General features: G+C 35.4%; 1 protein-coding gene across 1 annotated transcript in view; it reads left to right on the top strand.

Moving 5' to 3' along the window:
- FRYL (FRY like transcription coactivator) overlaps nucleotides 1-17838 on the top strand; it is a 148507-nt gene that overhangs the window by 63633 nt on the left and 67036 nt on the right. The window contains exons 17-25 of the mRNA XM_054582148.1: nucleotides 1760-1867; nucleotides 4685-4922; nucleotides 5832-6017; nucleotides 6260-6346; nucleotides 7892-8160; nucleotides 10188-10383; nucleotides 11250-11374; nucleotides 12819-12876; nucleotides 15850-15941. Of these exons, the coding sequence (XP_054438123.1) occupies nucleotides 1760-1867; nucleotides 4685-4922; nucleotides 5832-6017; nucleotides 6260-6346; nucleotides 7892-8160; nucleotides 10188-10383; nucleotides 11250-11374; nucleotides 12819-12876; nucleotides 15850-15941 (1359 nt within the window). The remainder of the gene's footprint in view (nucleotides 1-1759; nucleotides 1868-4684; nucleotides 4923-5831; nucleotides 6018-6259; nucleotides 6347-7891; nucleotides 8161-10187; nucleotides 10384-11249; nucleotides 11375-12818; nucleotides 12877-15849; nucleotides 15942-17838) is intronic.

Below are 17838 nucleotides of genomic sequence, written 5' to 3'. Positions count from 1 at the left end.
CCTCCTCAAGAGAATATGTTTCATGGCAATCACTTCCTTCATTTGCTAACAAGTATCTACATATTCTGTATAGGGAGCAACATTTTTCAGATATTAGTATCTGCATTCTAGGTCTTAGATTAATTACCAAATTGGAAATCGGAGCTCTCAAGGTAGTTAATATACAGCTATTATATACAAGTATATACCAATATCTCTGAGAGTTTCTCTGAGGTCATGTTTTTCCTGTATTATTTCACAGGGGACTCTTCATTCTTTTCGTCCCAGCCGCTTTCCTCACGTGCGCCCCTGAGCTCGCCCTCACCGGGCTCCTCTGGCGGCGTGAGGGGCGGCCCCCTCAGTGTTGAATTTGAACTTCACTTCTAATGATAGCGCGTTTTCTTTTTTACTCCACTAATCATGACAGAATTTGAAAAAAGTAGTGTGATTAGTCGCTGATTATGAAGCACGTGTGTTGTGTACATCATGATTGGTGGACTGAAGAGCTATCAGAGGAGCTTGTTTATGCAATTACTTATAGGTAATGTGTGGCAACGGAAAAGTGAACCGTGCCGGGACTGGTATTATTTAACGAAAAGGTGGTGACTACAAGCCATGCATATTGGAACCATGCAGAGAAGACTGACTGAATAAAAGCTCTAAAAGTCAGTAGCAAGTCCATTGCCATTGTAACAAATACTGGCCCAAAACATTTAAATCATCCAAATTCTTTGCTACATAAGAATTATTTTATTAGGCCACTGAAGGATAATTTGGATAAAATAAATTAACTAAAAACCTCACCTCAATATATAGACCAAAATATAAAAACCAGTATATTAAGATATTAGATACTTAAAATAATAAAATCATTGAGTAACTAGAAGAAAATACAGTAAAATCAAATTGTAGGAAGCCCCTGAAGGAACCAGATGAATTTTAGAAATTGACACATTTTATTACATTAAAGCTTAAAGTATGTGTGTGTGTGTGTGTTGCGCGCGCGCGCCCTGAAGTAAAATGAAAAGACAAGAACAGACTACAGCAACAGTAATATATGATAAAGTCTGTTTTCCAAGAACCTTGTTAGTAAATAATACTAAATTTAAATTTTTTTTTTAAATTTTATGGGCTCCCAAGTAACCAATATTGGGTTATTTAATACCAATATTATTATTATTTAATAGTTATTCACTAAAGACCTGAACTGTGTTGCTCAGGTGGTTGGGCGTCATCCTGCAGAGCAAACGTCACCAGTTTGATTCCTAGTCAGGGCCCGTGTCTAGATGTGGGGCCTGGTCCCCAGCTGGGGCGCCTAAGGGAGGCAACTGAGAGGTGTTTCTCTCTCCCATGGGCGTTCTCCCTTTCCTTTGCTCCCTTCACCTCTCTCTAAAAATAAATAAATGAAATATTTAAAAAAATAATTATTTACTAAAGATGCAATAATAGTTAAATTATATTTAATTAAAATTTATTAATTTGAAATGATTGTATTATAATTTACTTAATGTTTATTTTTTAAGCCTTATAGTTACTATGCTTGTTTTAAAATTACTGAGAAATCTTTTTTGCTTACTATGCTTTTCCTTGAGTTTTCTCTGTATTCTGTTAATTTATAAACTGATTGTTATTTACTGAATTTGTATGTGCTCTTCTTATATTAAGTACATTAAACTTTCTGGGGTGGGCTCCTATTTTCTGTAATTATTTTTCTAAGTTTGCTTTTATTTTCCAGCATATGTAATACGCTTATTAAGTCCTGTCATCATGTATTTTTCAGGGGGGAAAGAAAACCCAAAATTGATTTGTTTAGAACTTGTATTGCTGCTATTCCAAGGTTGATTCCTGACGGTATGAGCAGAACTGACCTCATTGAATTGTTAGCAAGGTAAATGAGAATTACTGTTCACTATGCTGATTTTTATCTCTTTTGATCCCTTTAAATTTCAAACCAGCCCTGTTACTGTTATCAGTAAAAGACTAATAATAAAGACATTTAATTAATCCATCATTTGATTTACTTTCTAAATTCCCATTTTGTCTTTTATGTTTTGTTAAACAAAATGAGCTCATTTTTAACTTTTAAAGTTCTTTTAGATTCCCGTGCACATCCTATTTTCAGCTCCCTCACTTTCCATCTAGTAATATTTCCTGGGATTTACATAATACATTATCCCTTAACCTGTGGGCATTATCAGTGTGCAATTATACCCATTAGGCAACGACTTTTTCTGTTAACTCCTACAATTATGTCTTTGGCACCTAGGCTGGTGACCAGGTCTCATTTTCACTTTTTTTTCTATTACGTTGCCCACAGGGTTGAAGTTTTTGTTTCTTTGCTCTGTTAGGCATGTCACAGATCTTTAAAAAAAAAAAAAGTAAATAACATGAACCAAACTTAAATATTACCTCCCAAAATTAATTCTAAGTTGAGGTGATGGCTCATTGAAAACCTGCTCTGTTGATGTCATTAAGGATTCTCAGCTAAGGGGTCAGGTAGTAAATATTTTAGGGTTTGCAGGTCTTGTGGTCTCTGTCACACCTACTCATCTCTGCCTTTGTAGTTCAAAACCAGCCATCAGCGACATGTGGAGGAGAGGCCATGACTGCTCCAGTAGGTCCCCACCCAAATGAAATTGTGTCTATAACGGGCACAGATGGGGGCGTCTAGTGAGGGGCAAACACCTAAACAACAAGGGACAGTTTACTTTGCTTCCTTCCCTTATGATGTTTATTTACTAATTTAGTTGAGCAGAAAGAAAGCTTCTAGCAGAGGCGTCCAACCTTTTGGCTTCTCTGGGCCATGCTGAAAGAAAAAGGGTTGTCTTGGGCCACACATTAAATACATTGCAACACATAATCACAAAAATATCTCATAATGTTTTAAGTAAATTTACGATTTTGTGTTGGGCAGCATGTGGCCTGCAGGCCATAGGTTGGACACCCCTGTTAAAATCTAATCTGTTTTGCCCACTCTTTCTCTCATTTGCAATTGTGCTGTCCAGATCTTGTGTGCTTGAAAATAAAGCAAGCAAACCAACCAAAAATACATTGTAAATTTGTAGATCTGTATTCTGTCTCTAAGGATAGTTAATTAGTTCCAACCAAAGATACACTGTAAATTTGTAGACCTGTATTCTGTCTCTAAGGATAGTTAATTAGTTCCAATCAAAGATACATTGTAAATTTGTAGACCTGTATTGTGTCTCTGAGGATAGTTAATTAGTTCCAATCAAAGATACATTGTAAATTTGTAGACCTGTATTCTGTCCCTAAGGATAGTTCCATAGTTCCCCCGTCTTAAATTGGCCAGGCTATACTGTTTTTCTCATATTTCTATATCCTGAGTCACAGAATAGGTGTAAGATAATATTTACACATTCATGGCTTTAAGGGATGTTGAAATAACCTTTGAAGTCAGCATCATGTAGTCAGTTAGTCATTCATTCTCTCCCACAGCGCCTCCCTTGGTGCCACCGTCAGAGACAGAATACTGGGCTCGAGACCCTTAACCTGACCCTGCATGATACTTCTGATGTGCTGAGATCACTGCTGCCACTTTGGAGCTTACTCCCAAGTCTTTCTAGCTGTAATACTTTTTCTCTTCAGTCTCATTGTCATTGAAGGTTGGCTTAGTGAAGACCAGCACTGAGCTCAGCAGGGTGAAGACTGTGGTACCTCCTTGCACCTAAACCACACAGCTTTCCTCCTCTGTCATTGAGGATAACTCATCATCCCAGTTTCCCAAGCATGTAATTGTGGCATATTTTTAATATTATCTACTTATCTTACGTACTCAGGCTGTTTCTAATTCGGATGCATTTGTCTTGATGGTTAATCACTAAACTAATCCTCTTCAGCTTCAAATCAGAAACTTACATATGTGACATTATATACTGCCATCTTTTCTGTTTTTTAAATCATTTTCTTTATGTTCTGTTTAAAATCCTTTAATTTATATTATGTTCGTGTCCCCATATTGTTTTCATGTCTTTAAGAGGCAGTTTTATACAGCGTCTCCTCTAATTTTTTTAGACTTAAACTGCCTTTCAGGGCTTAGGTGTTAGTTTGACAAGTTTATTTTTTATATCTTTCTAGGTACACTCCATGTGTGATGTTACTACTAAATTTATTCTCATTCTCACCTTAAGAATTATTTCTGTTAAATTGAGTCCATCTTGATTTGTTCTATTTCCTTTCTTACAGTCAGTCCTCTTATATTTAACTGTAACCTCAGCAGCATGAAAGGAATGATTGAGATACATCATGTTCTTTCCAGTGATAGTAAAGGACTGAATGTGAGATAGTGTTAAGATGCTATATGATTGAATATAATTTTTGATTGATTATAGGATAACATGGTATTTTAAGAATTAAAGTATTTTTTAAATATAATTCTGATATGTCAGTCTTTTCTTAAGTATAGCATTACCATTATGATCAAAATTATTCTGAATTATAGTAACAATACTAACTAGTATTAATAGACCAATGTGTGAATCTAAAGAAATTATGAATATAGACTAGTGTCAGAATGGATATAACACAAAAAGTGGACATTGGTTTGTACCTTCATACTTCTTGCAAACCAGTTAAGAGGACATACTAAGTTCTTGTCCTTAGCTTGTCCTTAGATTTTAAGCTTTAGATGATAACACTGTTTGAAAGGTTTCAAGGTTTGCTAATGGAATGTTGTTCACGACAGGCTCACAGTTCACATGGACGAAGAACTGCGCGCTCTGGCTTTCAATACTCTGCAGGCGCTAGTGCTTGACTTTCCAGATTGGCGGGAGGATGTTCTTTCGGGATTTGTTTATTTTATTGTTCGTGAAGTGACTGATGTCCATCCCACACTTCTTGATAATGCCGTAAAGATGTTGGTACAATTAATAAATCAGTGGAAACAAGCAACCCAAATGCATAACAGAAACCAGGACTCACAGGTACCGTGTTCTTTTGTATTGTCCCTTTGGATGTGGTCAGTGGTAAATGACCAACAGTGTTAATATATAAAACGCTAAAAATTTTATGCATTTTATTCACTCTGAAAGTGTCCTAATCCCTTAAGCTGAGTTTTCCTATAGTTCGTATGTGAAATATGTAGCCTTTATGTCTAGCCTCTCCAGCCTTCTTTTGATAACAATGAGTTTTGGATGAATGTAGATAGTAGAGGCAATTCTAGCTCACATTTAGGTTGTTTCCAATATATTTAAAGCTGATATAATAGTAATCGTAATAATAATAATAGTAGCAACTGGGATAGCTTTTTATTTATGTGATTATTTTGCACCGTGGCACCAGTCCCTGTTTCTCACATACCAGTGTGTACGCTTCTTAACCATTGAAGGTGCTCAAAATTATGGATTTATGATCATGTGTAATTCACAGAACCTTGGCGTTTTAGAGCTGGATCATCTGAGCCAATCAAGCTTCTCAGCCTTTAATGAGCGTAAAATCACCAAGGGGCCTGAGAATCGATTTCCGCCCAGTTCCTAGGTGCTACGGTGCTGAGGCTCCTCACTCTGAGAACAAAGGGTACAATCCAGGCCCCTCAGAGTCCGCATAGAAATGTTAGACCAAGAGTGATGAATAGTGTCAGCTCCAACGTTGCAAAGTAGCCAGATAATGACAGAAGTTAGGTACAGAATTCCTGTTTAGATTGCCAATTAAATGCTTTTTTCCCCCTACTAGGTACATTATTACATTTTTATAAGTTAAATATTAATTAAATTGCTTGAGCTGAGGCAGACCTGTAGCCGTACTTTCTGTGATTTACTTTACTCTTAATCGTTTTACCAGAGTGTCTGTATACATTTTTAAATTTCATTTTTAACTTCTGCTTGTTTCTCAAGCATGGTGGAGCTAACGGAGCTTCCCATCCACCTCCTCTGGAGAGGAGCCCGTATTCCAGTGTGTTCCACGTGGTCGAAGGGTTTGCTCTCGTCATTCTCTGTAGCAGCCGGCCCGCCACCAGGAGATTAGCCGTCAGTGTCCTTAGGGAAGTACGGGCTTTGTTTGCACTTCTGGAAATACCTAAGGTAAAATTTACTTACCGAATGAAGATACTAAAAAACTATCCTTTTGTCCATCTTTATTACATTTCTGTTACCACCATACAGTACAACTCACTTTATAACAAAGTTTTTGACAAGGCAGGAACTGACCCACTTGGCCCTCAATTCCATAGCCAGTAGTGCAAGAGTGAATTTCTAATGTTTAAGTTTGGCTCCTTTTCTTAAATATTCTTAGTTTTTTGAGACATCTGATGTATTTTTTATAGGGTGATGATGAATTAGCCATAGATGTGATGGACAGGCTGAGCCCATCCATTCTTGAGAGCTTCATCCATCTCACTGGGGCCGACCAGGTAACTGGAGTGATTTCTGTAGCTGTACTGTACGTAACGCAGTGCAGTGATTGTGATGGCTGGATGCTATTTGGTCTTGTTTCGGAGCCTAAGTCATGTGTGTACATGAATTTCCTTTACAAATGTAATGCGTTAGCAAGTATTTTTAAAAACTGTACTTTAAAAATTAAAAATACTTTTTAAAAAGTGACACATTTTTTTAAAAAGTGGCACTGGTTTATATCTATGGATAGTATGCTTTCCCTTAGCAATAAGAGTATTTTATCTTTGTAAAATTCTAGTCTTTCTGATCTAAGAAGTTTCTCTTAAATCTAATATTATTATTGACTGCTTTTTGCTGTTTATTATACTATATAATATATTTTTGACATATATACTGGTTAAAATACTATGGAAAAATTTTGTTGAAATTTGGAGCACAAAAAATGCACTCTGCCTTTATTTTAATATGTTGTTTTTTTTTTCTTTTACTTTGCCACATAAGTTTAAATGCAATGGAACAAATATGTAGAATTTTATGCTATAGTCTTAATGTAATTTGATTCATTAAAATGAAGAAAAATACTTCATTTTTTTTTTTTTTTTACATTACTAAGAAAACTTATGCAAACTTGCTTAGTTGGGTTTGAACCAAAAAAGAGAAAAAGTCATATATCAAGATTTCAAGATCAATGTAAGAATAATTATTAAACTTTACAACTTGAAAAATTTTTTCTTCTTGGTTTGAAATAGATGGGCAAGAGGTGTATGTGTTTTCTGTATAACACTTGGCTCTTACAACTCATGAATTACATGTAACCAAAGGAATAATAAGAAAAGTTTATAAACCTAAGAGATGATTATAAATCTGTACGATTTAAAGACTTCTGCTTTAGGTGATTAACCTGAATTATGCCAAGAAAAAGAGTAATGGATGATTTCTCCTAGTGCCTAAAGCAGTGCCTGGCTCTTAGTAGGTGCTTTGTAAACATCAGTTGATGATTAACTGAGTTTAGCATCTGTCCAATTTAAGACTCCATTTGTTTTTGTTGTTGGAATGATACATACTTTGCTCTGAAGGTAAATCTTTCTTTTCAGTATAAGAACTCAGAATATTATTGAGCAAATATGCATGAATGTGTCCCTCTGGAAAGGAGCCCATTTTCTAGTCTGTACCACTTATGTATATACAGGGCCCATCAGTGTGACAGTGAATAGTTCATTTGTGAGTTCCCTAGCTGCTTCAGTACGAAAATTGCATATTCATATATGAGTTACGTAAATAGTGGTTCTTAACCTTTTTGGTTTATAGATCCTTTTGAGACTAATGAAAGCAATGGAATCTCTCCAGAGAAACACATGTATGCACATGCCACAAAAAACCTTAAATGCAATTTCAGGAATTCACTACCCTCTCTAATGCCCTTCTTAGACCTCATGTTAACCTGTTTTAGAATCTCCGTTCTTGAAACTACCAGCAGGCCACTTACAGTTTAAAGCAGTTCATATGGCAGAACTTTAGAAGTCATGAAGTGTGCAGTAATCCATTTTTTTTCCTCTACGTAGACTACTTTGCTGTATTGCCCCAGCTCAATAGATCTACAAACATTAGCAGAATGGAATTCCTCTCCTATTAGCCACCAGTTTGATGTGATTAGTCCATCACACATATGGATATTTGCACATGTGACCCAAGGCCAAGACCCATGGATTATAAGTCTCTCCAGTTTTTTAAAGCAAGAAAACCTTCCAAAACACTGCTCTACCGCTGTGAGCTATGCTTGGATGTTTGCATACACAAGACTTCAGTTGTTGTCCCCACAGGTTGACATCAAGTAAGTTATTTTCCTAGTGTAAATATAAAAATGTATAGACTATCAACTTTCATAATGTACTTACTTGAAAAATTATATGAATTAGAAATCCCATAAATAACATAACTATGATTTTTGGATGTATTAAGGAGAAATAACGGAAGCTATCAAGAATGTAGTCTCCTTATCCCTTCATCATTTTCACGTAATTTAGTCTCACCAAATTGTCATTGTCAGCTTACTTAATGACACAATGCTTGGTACCTAATCTGTGTCCACTGCAGCCGCATTGAATGAAAGAATTTGTGAGGGAAGGATCTGAAGATGAGCATGGGTGTGGATGTAGATAACTCTGTAGATGCAAAGGGAGAAGTAAGGAGAAACCAACCTTAGCGACCTTATTTTTCCTGAAGGCAACGTAAGGAACGGCCATCTCTTGATGGGGATTAGTGATATAATGGAACTGGGTTGTGGTTTTGAAGATAATAGTAAAGATTTAGAGTAACCGATAATGTAATGGAGTGTTGACTAGTCTTATAATCTGCAGTTAAATTCTTTTTGCTCTTAAATATAGAAGAGAGTTTTTGAATCTAAGTTTGAATTCCTGATTTCAGCTTATCCAGCAGGCCATTGATCAGATCGCAGTCCTCTCATTATATAACCTGCCCCCATAAACCCAGCAAAACCTAACACCTTAGGCTCACATTAAAGGCTCTCTAAACCTGGGTCCAGTCTGTACTTTTTTCCCTTCCTTTGTATCAGTGATATTCACGTACATTCTGTTTGGAACCAAAACAGACTTATCAGAATTCACTCAGTGTGGTCTCCAGTGTCCATTCGATGAGCTTTTGTTCACATGAACCTGGAATGCCTTTTGTCTGCTCTAGCCCCTGCACATCTCAAATTCTACCGCATTTTTAAAGCCTTCTCTTATATCTTCAACCCAGAGTAATTGTTCCTTCTTTTGGATTTGAATAGATATGTTTTTGGTATTTCTGTGCATACATGCTCATTATGTTATCTGTGTAGATCTCAGGTGTTACTTATTGGTGTTTTTTTAATGAAGATTGACACTTTTCATCTTGTGTAACATTTTGGACCTTATCTTATTTGAGTCTCCCCTAATGACTGTATTTTAAATTATTCGTCCCTCTCCTGCCACCACTTCATGTCCCCCATTTTTGCTCTCTTTTTCTTCATAAAACTTAGCACCGTCCTACATTGTTTTGTTTCTTTATTGTCTATCTCCCTCATCAAATATGATGGCAATGGTTTTTTCAGGTTTTTGTTATTTTTGTTTTTTGCTGCTGTCAAAGTGCTCTGAACATTTTCTAACGTACTGAGATACTGTTGGTGAATTAATGAAGTTGTATATATGTATTACTTATCTTAATATATTATAAGTCTTTTTAAGGGTACAACGATCTATTAGTATTTTTCATGTTTTTGTTTTTCTCTTAGTTGTTAATCCAAATAGAATTTGGTGTTTGGAAAGATTTATGGAATTGTTCCAAAATGTTTTGTTGGTCTAACCTTGAAAGACAGAAATTTGACAGTTTTCAAAATGTGGATATTCTTTTGACTTTCCAATTCCATTTTCAGGAATTTACCCTAGAAAAGAATTAAATTTTTATTCTAATTAAACATAGATTTAGATGTATTTTATTGTGTATTATAGGGAAAAATTGCTGCTAGCTAAAATATCCAACAGTAAAAGTTTGACGCTATATATCATGATCATCTCTGTAATGATGTACCATACAGTAATCACAGATAATCATAGAAGTATATTAATTTATTTGGAAGATGTTTAAAATACAGGTTTAAGAAAACATGTATAGAACAAAAGACAATTGTTCAATGTTTTAATTTTCAGTCTAATATTTCATTTATTTATATCATACATTATTTCACAAAGATAGTAATAAAAACTTCATGCGAATCATCTCCCTGAAATTGATAGAAATTTAGCATTAGTTTTTTAAAAATTCGGAAACAATGTTGTAGTACTTCTATCTACTTGTTGCTATTGTCTTTGTTTTCCGCAGTAGCCCCATCAACGCTAAGAAAGTAAACACGACCACAAGCAGTGACTCCTACATTGGCCTGTGGAGAAACTACCTGCTCCTGTGCTGCAGCGCAGCAACGTCCACGGCAGCGTCCGCGTCTGCAGGCTCTGTGAGGTGCTCTCCTCCCGAGACGCTGGCGTCTACCCCAGACAGCGGCTATAGCATTGATTCTAAAGTAAGTTTCCAGGTCTGCCATTGCATCGGGATGGTGCCTCAAAAATTCAGTGTTTCAAAATTTCTTTTCCAGGACATTAAAGGAAGTCGGTTGAAAAGTATATGTTACTTGCACTGATAATGGGGAAAAAAAAAAGAGTTCAAGAAATCCCGTTACTGTTTTTATGGAGTCCTAGTTGGAATCAATTTTTTATACATATAATTTTTCTAAAGCAAAAACGGGTCACTCATTAAATTCATCAGAATGAATATTTTTAAAGTAGTTTTCATTCATCTTTTTCCTTATTCTATTTCCTACAGTTACACACTTCTCAGTATCCAAAAGGAATGATTTAAATAACTAAGTATCTTTTTAGAATTACCCTGTTATGTAGTGATACAAGTGACACTTGGTAAGGACAGTTACGTAGCCTTCATGATGGGACACAAAATATTATGAGGTGATTGAAGGAAAATGAGAAAACATAACATCTGAGTGTCTGACTTTAACACCAATGACTCTGTTAGAAATAATTTTGTTCCTACTCATTTTTGTGAATCAAAAAAATGATCATAAAAAAATGATCTGTAAAAAAATGCTCAAAAGACAGACTATCTGATGGAGGGAGTTAGCCCGTTGTGTGATGGTGAGTATCTGTAAGAAATTAAGAGACCCACAAAGCCCAGTTCTGTAAATGAACTTGCTGTGAACCATTGGATGAATTATTTAACCATTTTAGGTTATACGTACACCACAGGTGAATCTTGAAGAAGCATTCATTCTAAAATTTCACCTATCCATGTTCTTGACCAAATAGTGTTGAAATGTCAAATTATTCAATCGGATGTACTATCATTGGATGCTATAAATACATACCTTTTTTCCAGATTATTGGAATCCCATCCCCTTCATCCTTGTTTAAGCACATAGTTCCAATGATGCGCTCAGAGAGCATGGAAATCACCGAGTCCCTTGTTCTAGGTCTTGGCAGGACCAACCCGGGAGCTTTCAGGTAAGTATCATAGAATGTTTTCTCTATACACGAAAAATGGAAATGTGGCTACTAGTGGAGAAGGTGTGGTGTATTTATCAGGACAGTTACATATCAGCCCTTTTACCAGTTACCTAGCCATGTAACATTTAACAAATCATTTAAATTATTTGAGCCTTTACTTTCCCATTTTGATTGATGAAATAAGGTTTACCCTATTTTCTTCACAGAATAATTATGAAAATCAAATATATACTATGTATAAATATATTCCAGAAATAAAATACTGTATAAATCTTTAATATTCCTACTGATTTATTTATACAGTGATTCTACTAACTTATAATCTTGATCTATGGGTTAAAACTATAGTTTTCCCCTCTATTGGTTAAGAGAATTAGACTATATTTAAAAGAAATATTTCCATACATACATTATGTCATTCTTGATGTTTCTGATGTTAATAAAGCAAATTCTTCATTTTTGCCTGAAGTTCTGCTTTGTTATGGCTTGCTGGACCCAAAATTAATTATTTGAGATTGTCCTCCATTGATATGAAGTGGTATTTGATGTTTTATCTCCAAGATGACATGCACAATAAAGAGTAAATTATAATATGTTTGTAGGTGTAGGATAGTATTCATTAAAAATGAAGTTTTGGAAGATTAGTTTATAACAAGCAGATACTTTGTTGTACTAATAGCAAAAAAATGGGATAGAAAAATGATCTCAACTTAAAAAACAAATCCTCATAAATAGAAACAATTCTGAGGCAAATAACTGTCTGTGGTGATAAAATTGTGGTGTATTTTATTTTCTTCAGCTTTTTGTATTTTCCCAGTCTTCCATAATAACCTCATTTTCTATTTTAAAATCAAAATATAAGCAAAGATAAGATTATCACATTCTTGAAGTTCATACCATTTTACCCATTAATTCCATTTGTAAGAATTAATTGTAAGGAAAAAATCAAATAAAGACAGATTAATGTGCAAAGATATTTACCAAGACAGTATTTATAATAACAAAAATTACCTAAAAATAATGAATCAGTAATAAATGAAAATGTTTAGGAAAATTATGGTATTCCACCCTGTAATAGAATACTGTGAATTAATTAATTGCCTATAAAAGTCATTAGGGCTAGCATTAAGTAAAGAAAGGATACCATCTTATATATGATAGGGTTTCAACTATGTAACATGTGTGCTGCTAAATGAGTCACAAAAATCTTGATACTACTTATGTCTGCAAATTAGAATAAGTGACCTATACCATTTTTTTCTGCTTTTCAGATGTTCTACAGTGTGCAGATTTTGTTTTATAACCAGAACAAAACAATAAAAATTGTGTTTTAAACAGTAGGATTAGGGTTAACACTTGTCTATTTACCTCAGTATATTCATATTCAGATTATATCTGTTCAGCTATTAATTAAAAGAATATATATCATTTTTTTCCCTAGGGAACTAATAGAGGAATTACATCCCATAATAAAAGAAGCACTCGAAAGAAGGCCAGAGGTAAACTGTGTATAGTTTTCTATTATTAAATATTTGTTTGGCAAAACACTTATTTATCTTCTATATTCTACACATTCATTGCACTGAAAGTTAGAAATTCAGAAGTAAATAGGTAAATGATTGTTTAGTGCAGTTTTGAACATTTTTTAAAAATATGCACATCTCTCTCTTCCCCCGCAGGAGACCTTATGCAGAAACCCATTATGTAAAATGGATGGTAAATTGCTCTAGCTGAAGTGAAGACAGTTGGGGTCTAGATCAGGATCAGCAAACCTTTTTTATAAAGGGACAGATAGTAAATATCTTCCACTTTGCAGGCCATACTGTCTCTGTAGCCTCTACTCAGTGTTGCTGCACAGGCTACTCAACAAGTGGGTGTGGCCATATTCCAGTAAAACTTTATTTACAGTAACAACCAGCAACAGGCCAAGTTTGTACTGTACTTTGCCAATCCCAGGTCTAGATCCCCAAACATAACGAGCTACATCAGATTCTGAGCAAGCTTTAGAAACCACAGGTCTGGTGGGATAGACAGCTATATGAATCATAATAACAACAATGTGTATTACACACTGGAATAAAGTCACAGATCAAGAGTTACATAAGCTACAGAGAAGCAAGCCTTTGAGTCTGCCTGTGGAGGAAGAGAAGGCATTTTGGATGAAGCACTGATACTTGAGGTGAATTTTCAAGTACGTTCCCCAGCGGACAAGCAAGGAAAAGACATTAATTAGGCAGAGGAACAATATTTGCAAACTTTATAAAAGAATCTGGACATTGCAGATTCTTTTTATGTGATTTTATAAGAGAGAAAGTGGTTGATTATGATGGAAAGCTAGAGAGGAACTAGCTCATGAAAGACACCTGGTGTCAGCTTTGTCCATTAGGCCAGCAGTCCCCCATATGACACTGGCATCTGAGAATTACCTGGAGAACCTGCCCAACGTTACAGATTCTTGGACCTATTGAATGAGAATTTCTAGAGTGGAGCCCAGAAATTTTTTAAGCATCTTAGTTCAGTCTGGTGTTGAACACTGAGAGTCTGTGCTATTAACAATGGAAATCTACAGGAGAGGAAGACAGTGAGAATAACTGTAGTTTTAGAGACTTTTAAATATCCTCTGTAATTCTTCACTTCCTTGCATTTAGCCCTGGAGGGTAGTAATAGTATCACTATTTTGTAATTAATTAGATTTTTGTTTCACAGTGATCATGTTGATTACAATGCAGGATGATTTATTAGGGGGGAGTGAAATTGGAAACAAAATTTAAGTAGCAGTATTTACATTTTAATTTCAGGGGGAAAAAGACATCATAGCAAGTGAATAGGTATGGGCAGTGATGTGTCTTGAATGTAAGAGCTATTTTGAGAGCATTAGATTCACATTCTTTCTCTGGAGACAAAATAAAAACCAGTAAACTAAAACTTTGCAGAAATCCTCAAAGACTGTTAAGAAGCCATCCTGATTGATATGAATTGCTGTAAACTTCTTAAGGAGTTAAAAGATTGTTTTTTAACCTGTCTCGGATATTAATTCTGAGAAGCAGAAGACTCTTTTCTGGACACAAAAGTGAAAGACTTATAAATGTGTTTTTAATTGCTTTGCATTATGAAAATTACAACATAACAATCTATAGAAAAAAGTGGTACAGAACTATCCTACTACTGTACAAGTTCCTGTTAGAAGCAGAATCAAGCTGAGATGTTACAGCTATTATCCTAGGAATTAGTACTTTAACCCTCATTAGACAAAACATTTATTCATACCATAATTAACAGAGAAAGTATTTTGGGATTTTTTGTATTTATTTTTTTGTGTGTCAAAGTTCACTGTTAAATGAAAAATTTTGGCATGAGTAAAATCTGTGCGTTCTGTTCCTTTTGTGATGTTTTCCCTGCCCTTCTGTTATATTTTGGGGAGTTTCTTAGGGATTCTTTGTCAAAGGGAACAGTTTCACTAAAAATGCTTTAGCCCTTCTAAAGTTGTCCGACTAGCAAATCACTCTAAAGTAATGGTAGAATTTTATTTCCTCCCTATACAAGGGATAATCACCATGGAAAATGTCATGTGATTTTATTTGGCTCATTAATTTCAAGCTATCCATATATGTATGTGTATGAGGTCTGTCTGGAAAATATCCAGCCATGCACCATGAAAAATAGACATTGTTGAAGACGGTACAAGCTATAAGAAACATTGTACATGTGACAATGATTCCTTAGTCCCCTTCAAAGTAGGTACCTTGGGGCCTCACACAGTTCTTCCTATTGCCATCAGCTGCCCTGTCATGTTTTCCTGAGTCTCTTCAACAGTCTGAAGTTTCTTCCCTTTAAAAGGTGATTTTGCTTTTCGCAAAAGCCAGAAGTCACAGGGCACCAAATCTGGGCTGTAGAGGGGCTGAGCCACAGGGCTGATTGGATGTTTTGCAAAAAACTCTGTACGAGATGTGATGCATGAGTGGGCGGATTGTCGTGATGAAGCTGCCAATCACCAGTTGTCTGTAACTGCGGCCTTCTGAATCATATGAATAGTTTCTGCAGAGGAATGTTCAAGCTTAACACAAAATTTGATGCAAATTGGTTGCTCTACTCAGTTATTTTGAACACAACGGCCACACAGTATACATGCTCATTCAGTGGTGTCTACCACAACTACCAACTAGTACGGTGATGTCGTCATTGTTCACACATGCACATTCCAGTCCACTTCCTGACTGCCAGGTTACACTGATGTCGCACAAACCGTTCTCATTATATTGACAATGGCTGGACTTGTGTTGGACAGACTTCATATATATCTCTTTGATGCAGTAGCTACTAGAGTGCTCAAAATCTATATTGCACAACCAAAATAACTTCAATAAGCCCCAAAGCTCTAAGACGTTCACATATTCTTTCCAAGTAACACCAGCAAGTTTTTAATCAACTTCCCTGGAGAATTTTTAATCACTATCTTCATATCTTTGGACTAGAATATGAAACGGCGCAGGCGTCGAGACATTTTACGAGTACAACTGGTACGAATATTTGAACTGCTGGCAGATGCTGGTGTCATTAGTCACAGGTCGGTACCGGATTTTGATCTTTAAAATTTTGAAATAATTAGGGAACTATTTTTTCTTTCATGAAATATATAAAAACAGAAAAAGCACCTTTGCAACCAAAAAAAACTTATCTCTATCACTTGTAAACCTTATTTACCAAAGTCTAAGCTGCATCCAAGAAATTAACCAATCGTTAAAACTGTATTTAATAATCTATGACTAGTGCTAGCTTGCCTCAGGCAAACATTGAATCTAGTGTTCCTACAATTTTGTTATTTTTTGGAATCTAGAAACCTAGGCAGGTGGATAGTAGCCTCTTTTTTGTTACTGATATAGCTATTTCTTTTTGTTTAAATTAAATTACTCATTTTTAGAGAGCAAGAAAGGGAGGGAGAAGGAGAGAAACATTTATCAGTTGCCTCCACGTGCCTCCAACCAGGTACCTGGCCCACAACCCAGGCGTGTTCTCTAACAGGGAATTGAACTAGTGATCTCTCGGTGTGCAGAATGATGCCCGGTCCACGGGGCTGCACCAGTCAGGGCTGATTTAACTCTTTCTTATTTCATTTTTTTAGATCTCTTTTGTCTGGATTTGTAAAAATCACATATTTAAAGGCCCAACATAATAAAGTTTGCAAATTTATTCCATGCAACTGTTAATCTCTGCTGCTGGGGGAAAATATGAAATCTACAAACCTAACTTACAATTTTTTACACACACACCCCCCCTTACATATGAAAACATAAAACGTGGGGGTTTTGCTAGAGTAAAGGCATCTTGACACCAGCCAAGATTCTGCGTGCCAAGAAGGCAAGGACATTTGTTTTGTCCACCCAGTTGATCCTGTGTGCACTAGAGGTACTCACTGAATATTTCTTAAATGAATGTGAATGTTTATTCTGGGCCAGGTTGCAATCTACTAAATTAGTTTCCCATTAACAAAGTCATGACCCAGAGTTTAAAAACATTCATTGAAGGAATATTGGAAAAATTTTCATCGTGAATTCTTTCAACGTACAGGGTGGGCAAAAGTATGTTTACAGTTTGTGAGTATACAAAACACAGTTTATTCTTGCATTATTATTTATTAATGTATTGCTTTCCATATGAATAACTGTAAACCTACTTTTGCCTCATCCTGTACTGTAGTACCATATGATATTTATAAGAAGCTCTTCACGACTAGTAAAAAATTAATTTTACTTTAAAATTACATATTTTAGAAGTACTTTTCAAGTATAACAAAGAAAAGCTAACCAAAATAAATGTAATAGCTAACCATTTATTAAACTCTAAGTAAAACTTAGAGTTTACTGGGCCTTTCATATGTTCTAAGTCAGTTATAATACTACTCAAATGCTCTGAAGTAGATACTGTCACACGCTTAGTAATTAATGGACCAGGACTGGAAACCGAGACTTCTGACTCAAACTAAATGACCCCCTTCTACTCAGTGGTCCCCAGGCACAGGGCCTGTGCCTCAGGGAATCTCATTGCAGAGATTCTGGAGGCAGTTCTGTGGGTCTAGACAGAAGATTTGAAAACCAGCACTCTTACTTGAATTCTCTCAGTTTTGTATCCCAAATAATTCCTGTCCTGGAATTGTGCTGAGAATAAATAGCTAATAGATATTTGATTACTTGTGCTAAAAGCATAATAATATGAATATGCATGGCAATTATGAGAATACATAGAACTAGTTTTTCCTCTGACTCCTTTTCTAAATTGGTTCTCCCTCTCCTATATACCTTACTACCTTATTTTGAAAGCTATATTTTTTGATGGAGAGGGAGTAACAGCACTCAGAAGAGTTGATTAAAGTTATATATGGAATTGAACATATAAATTGCAGTAGTAGTTCCTTGATTAAAAAGCACCTTTTATTTTTACATAACCCCTCAGCTATGGAGCCAACT

This window comes from Pteronotus mesoamericanus, unplaced genomic scaffold (assembly GCF_021234165.1).
Source record: "Pteronotus mesoamericanus isolate MK-2021 breed Mesoamerican mustached bat unplaced genomic scaffold, CSHL_Meso_final contig_68, whole genome shotgun sequence".
Taxonomy (NCBI): Eukaryota; Metazoa; Chordata; class Mammalia; order Chiroptera; family Mormoopidae; genus Pteronotus; species Pteronotus mesoamericanus.
Note: the sequence above shows the minus strand (reverse complement) of the source record. Positions and strands in the feature narration are given on the sequence as shown.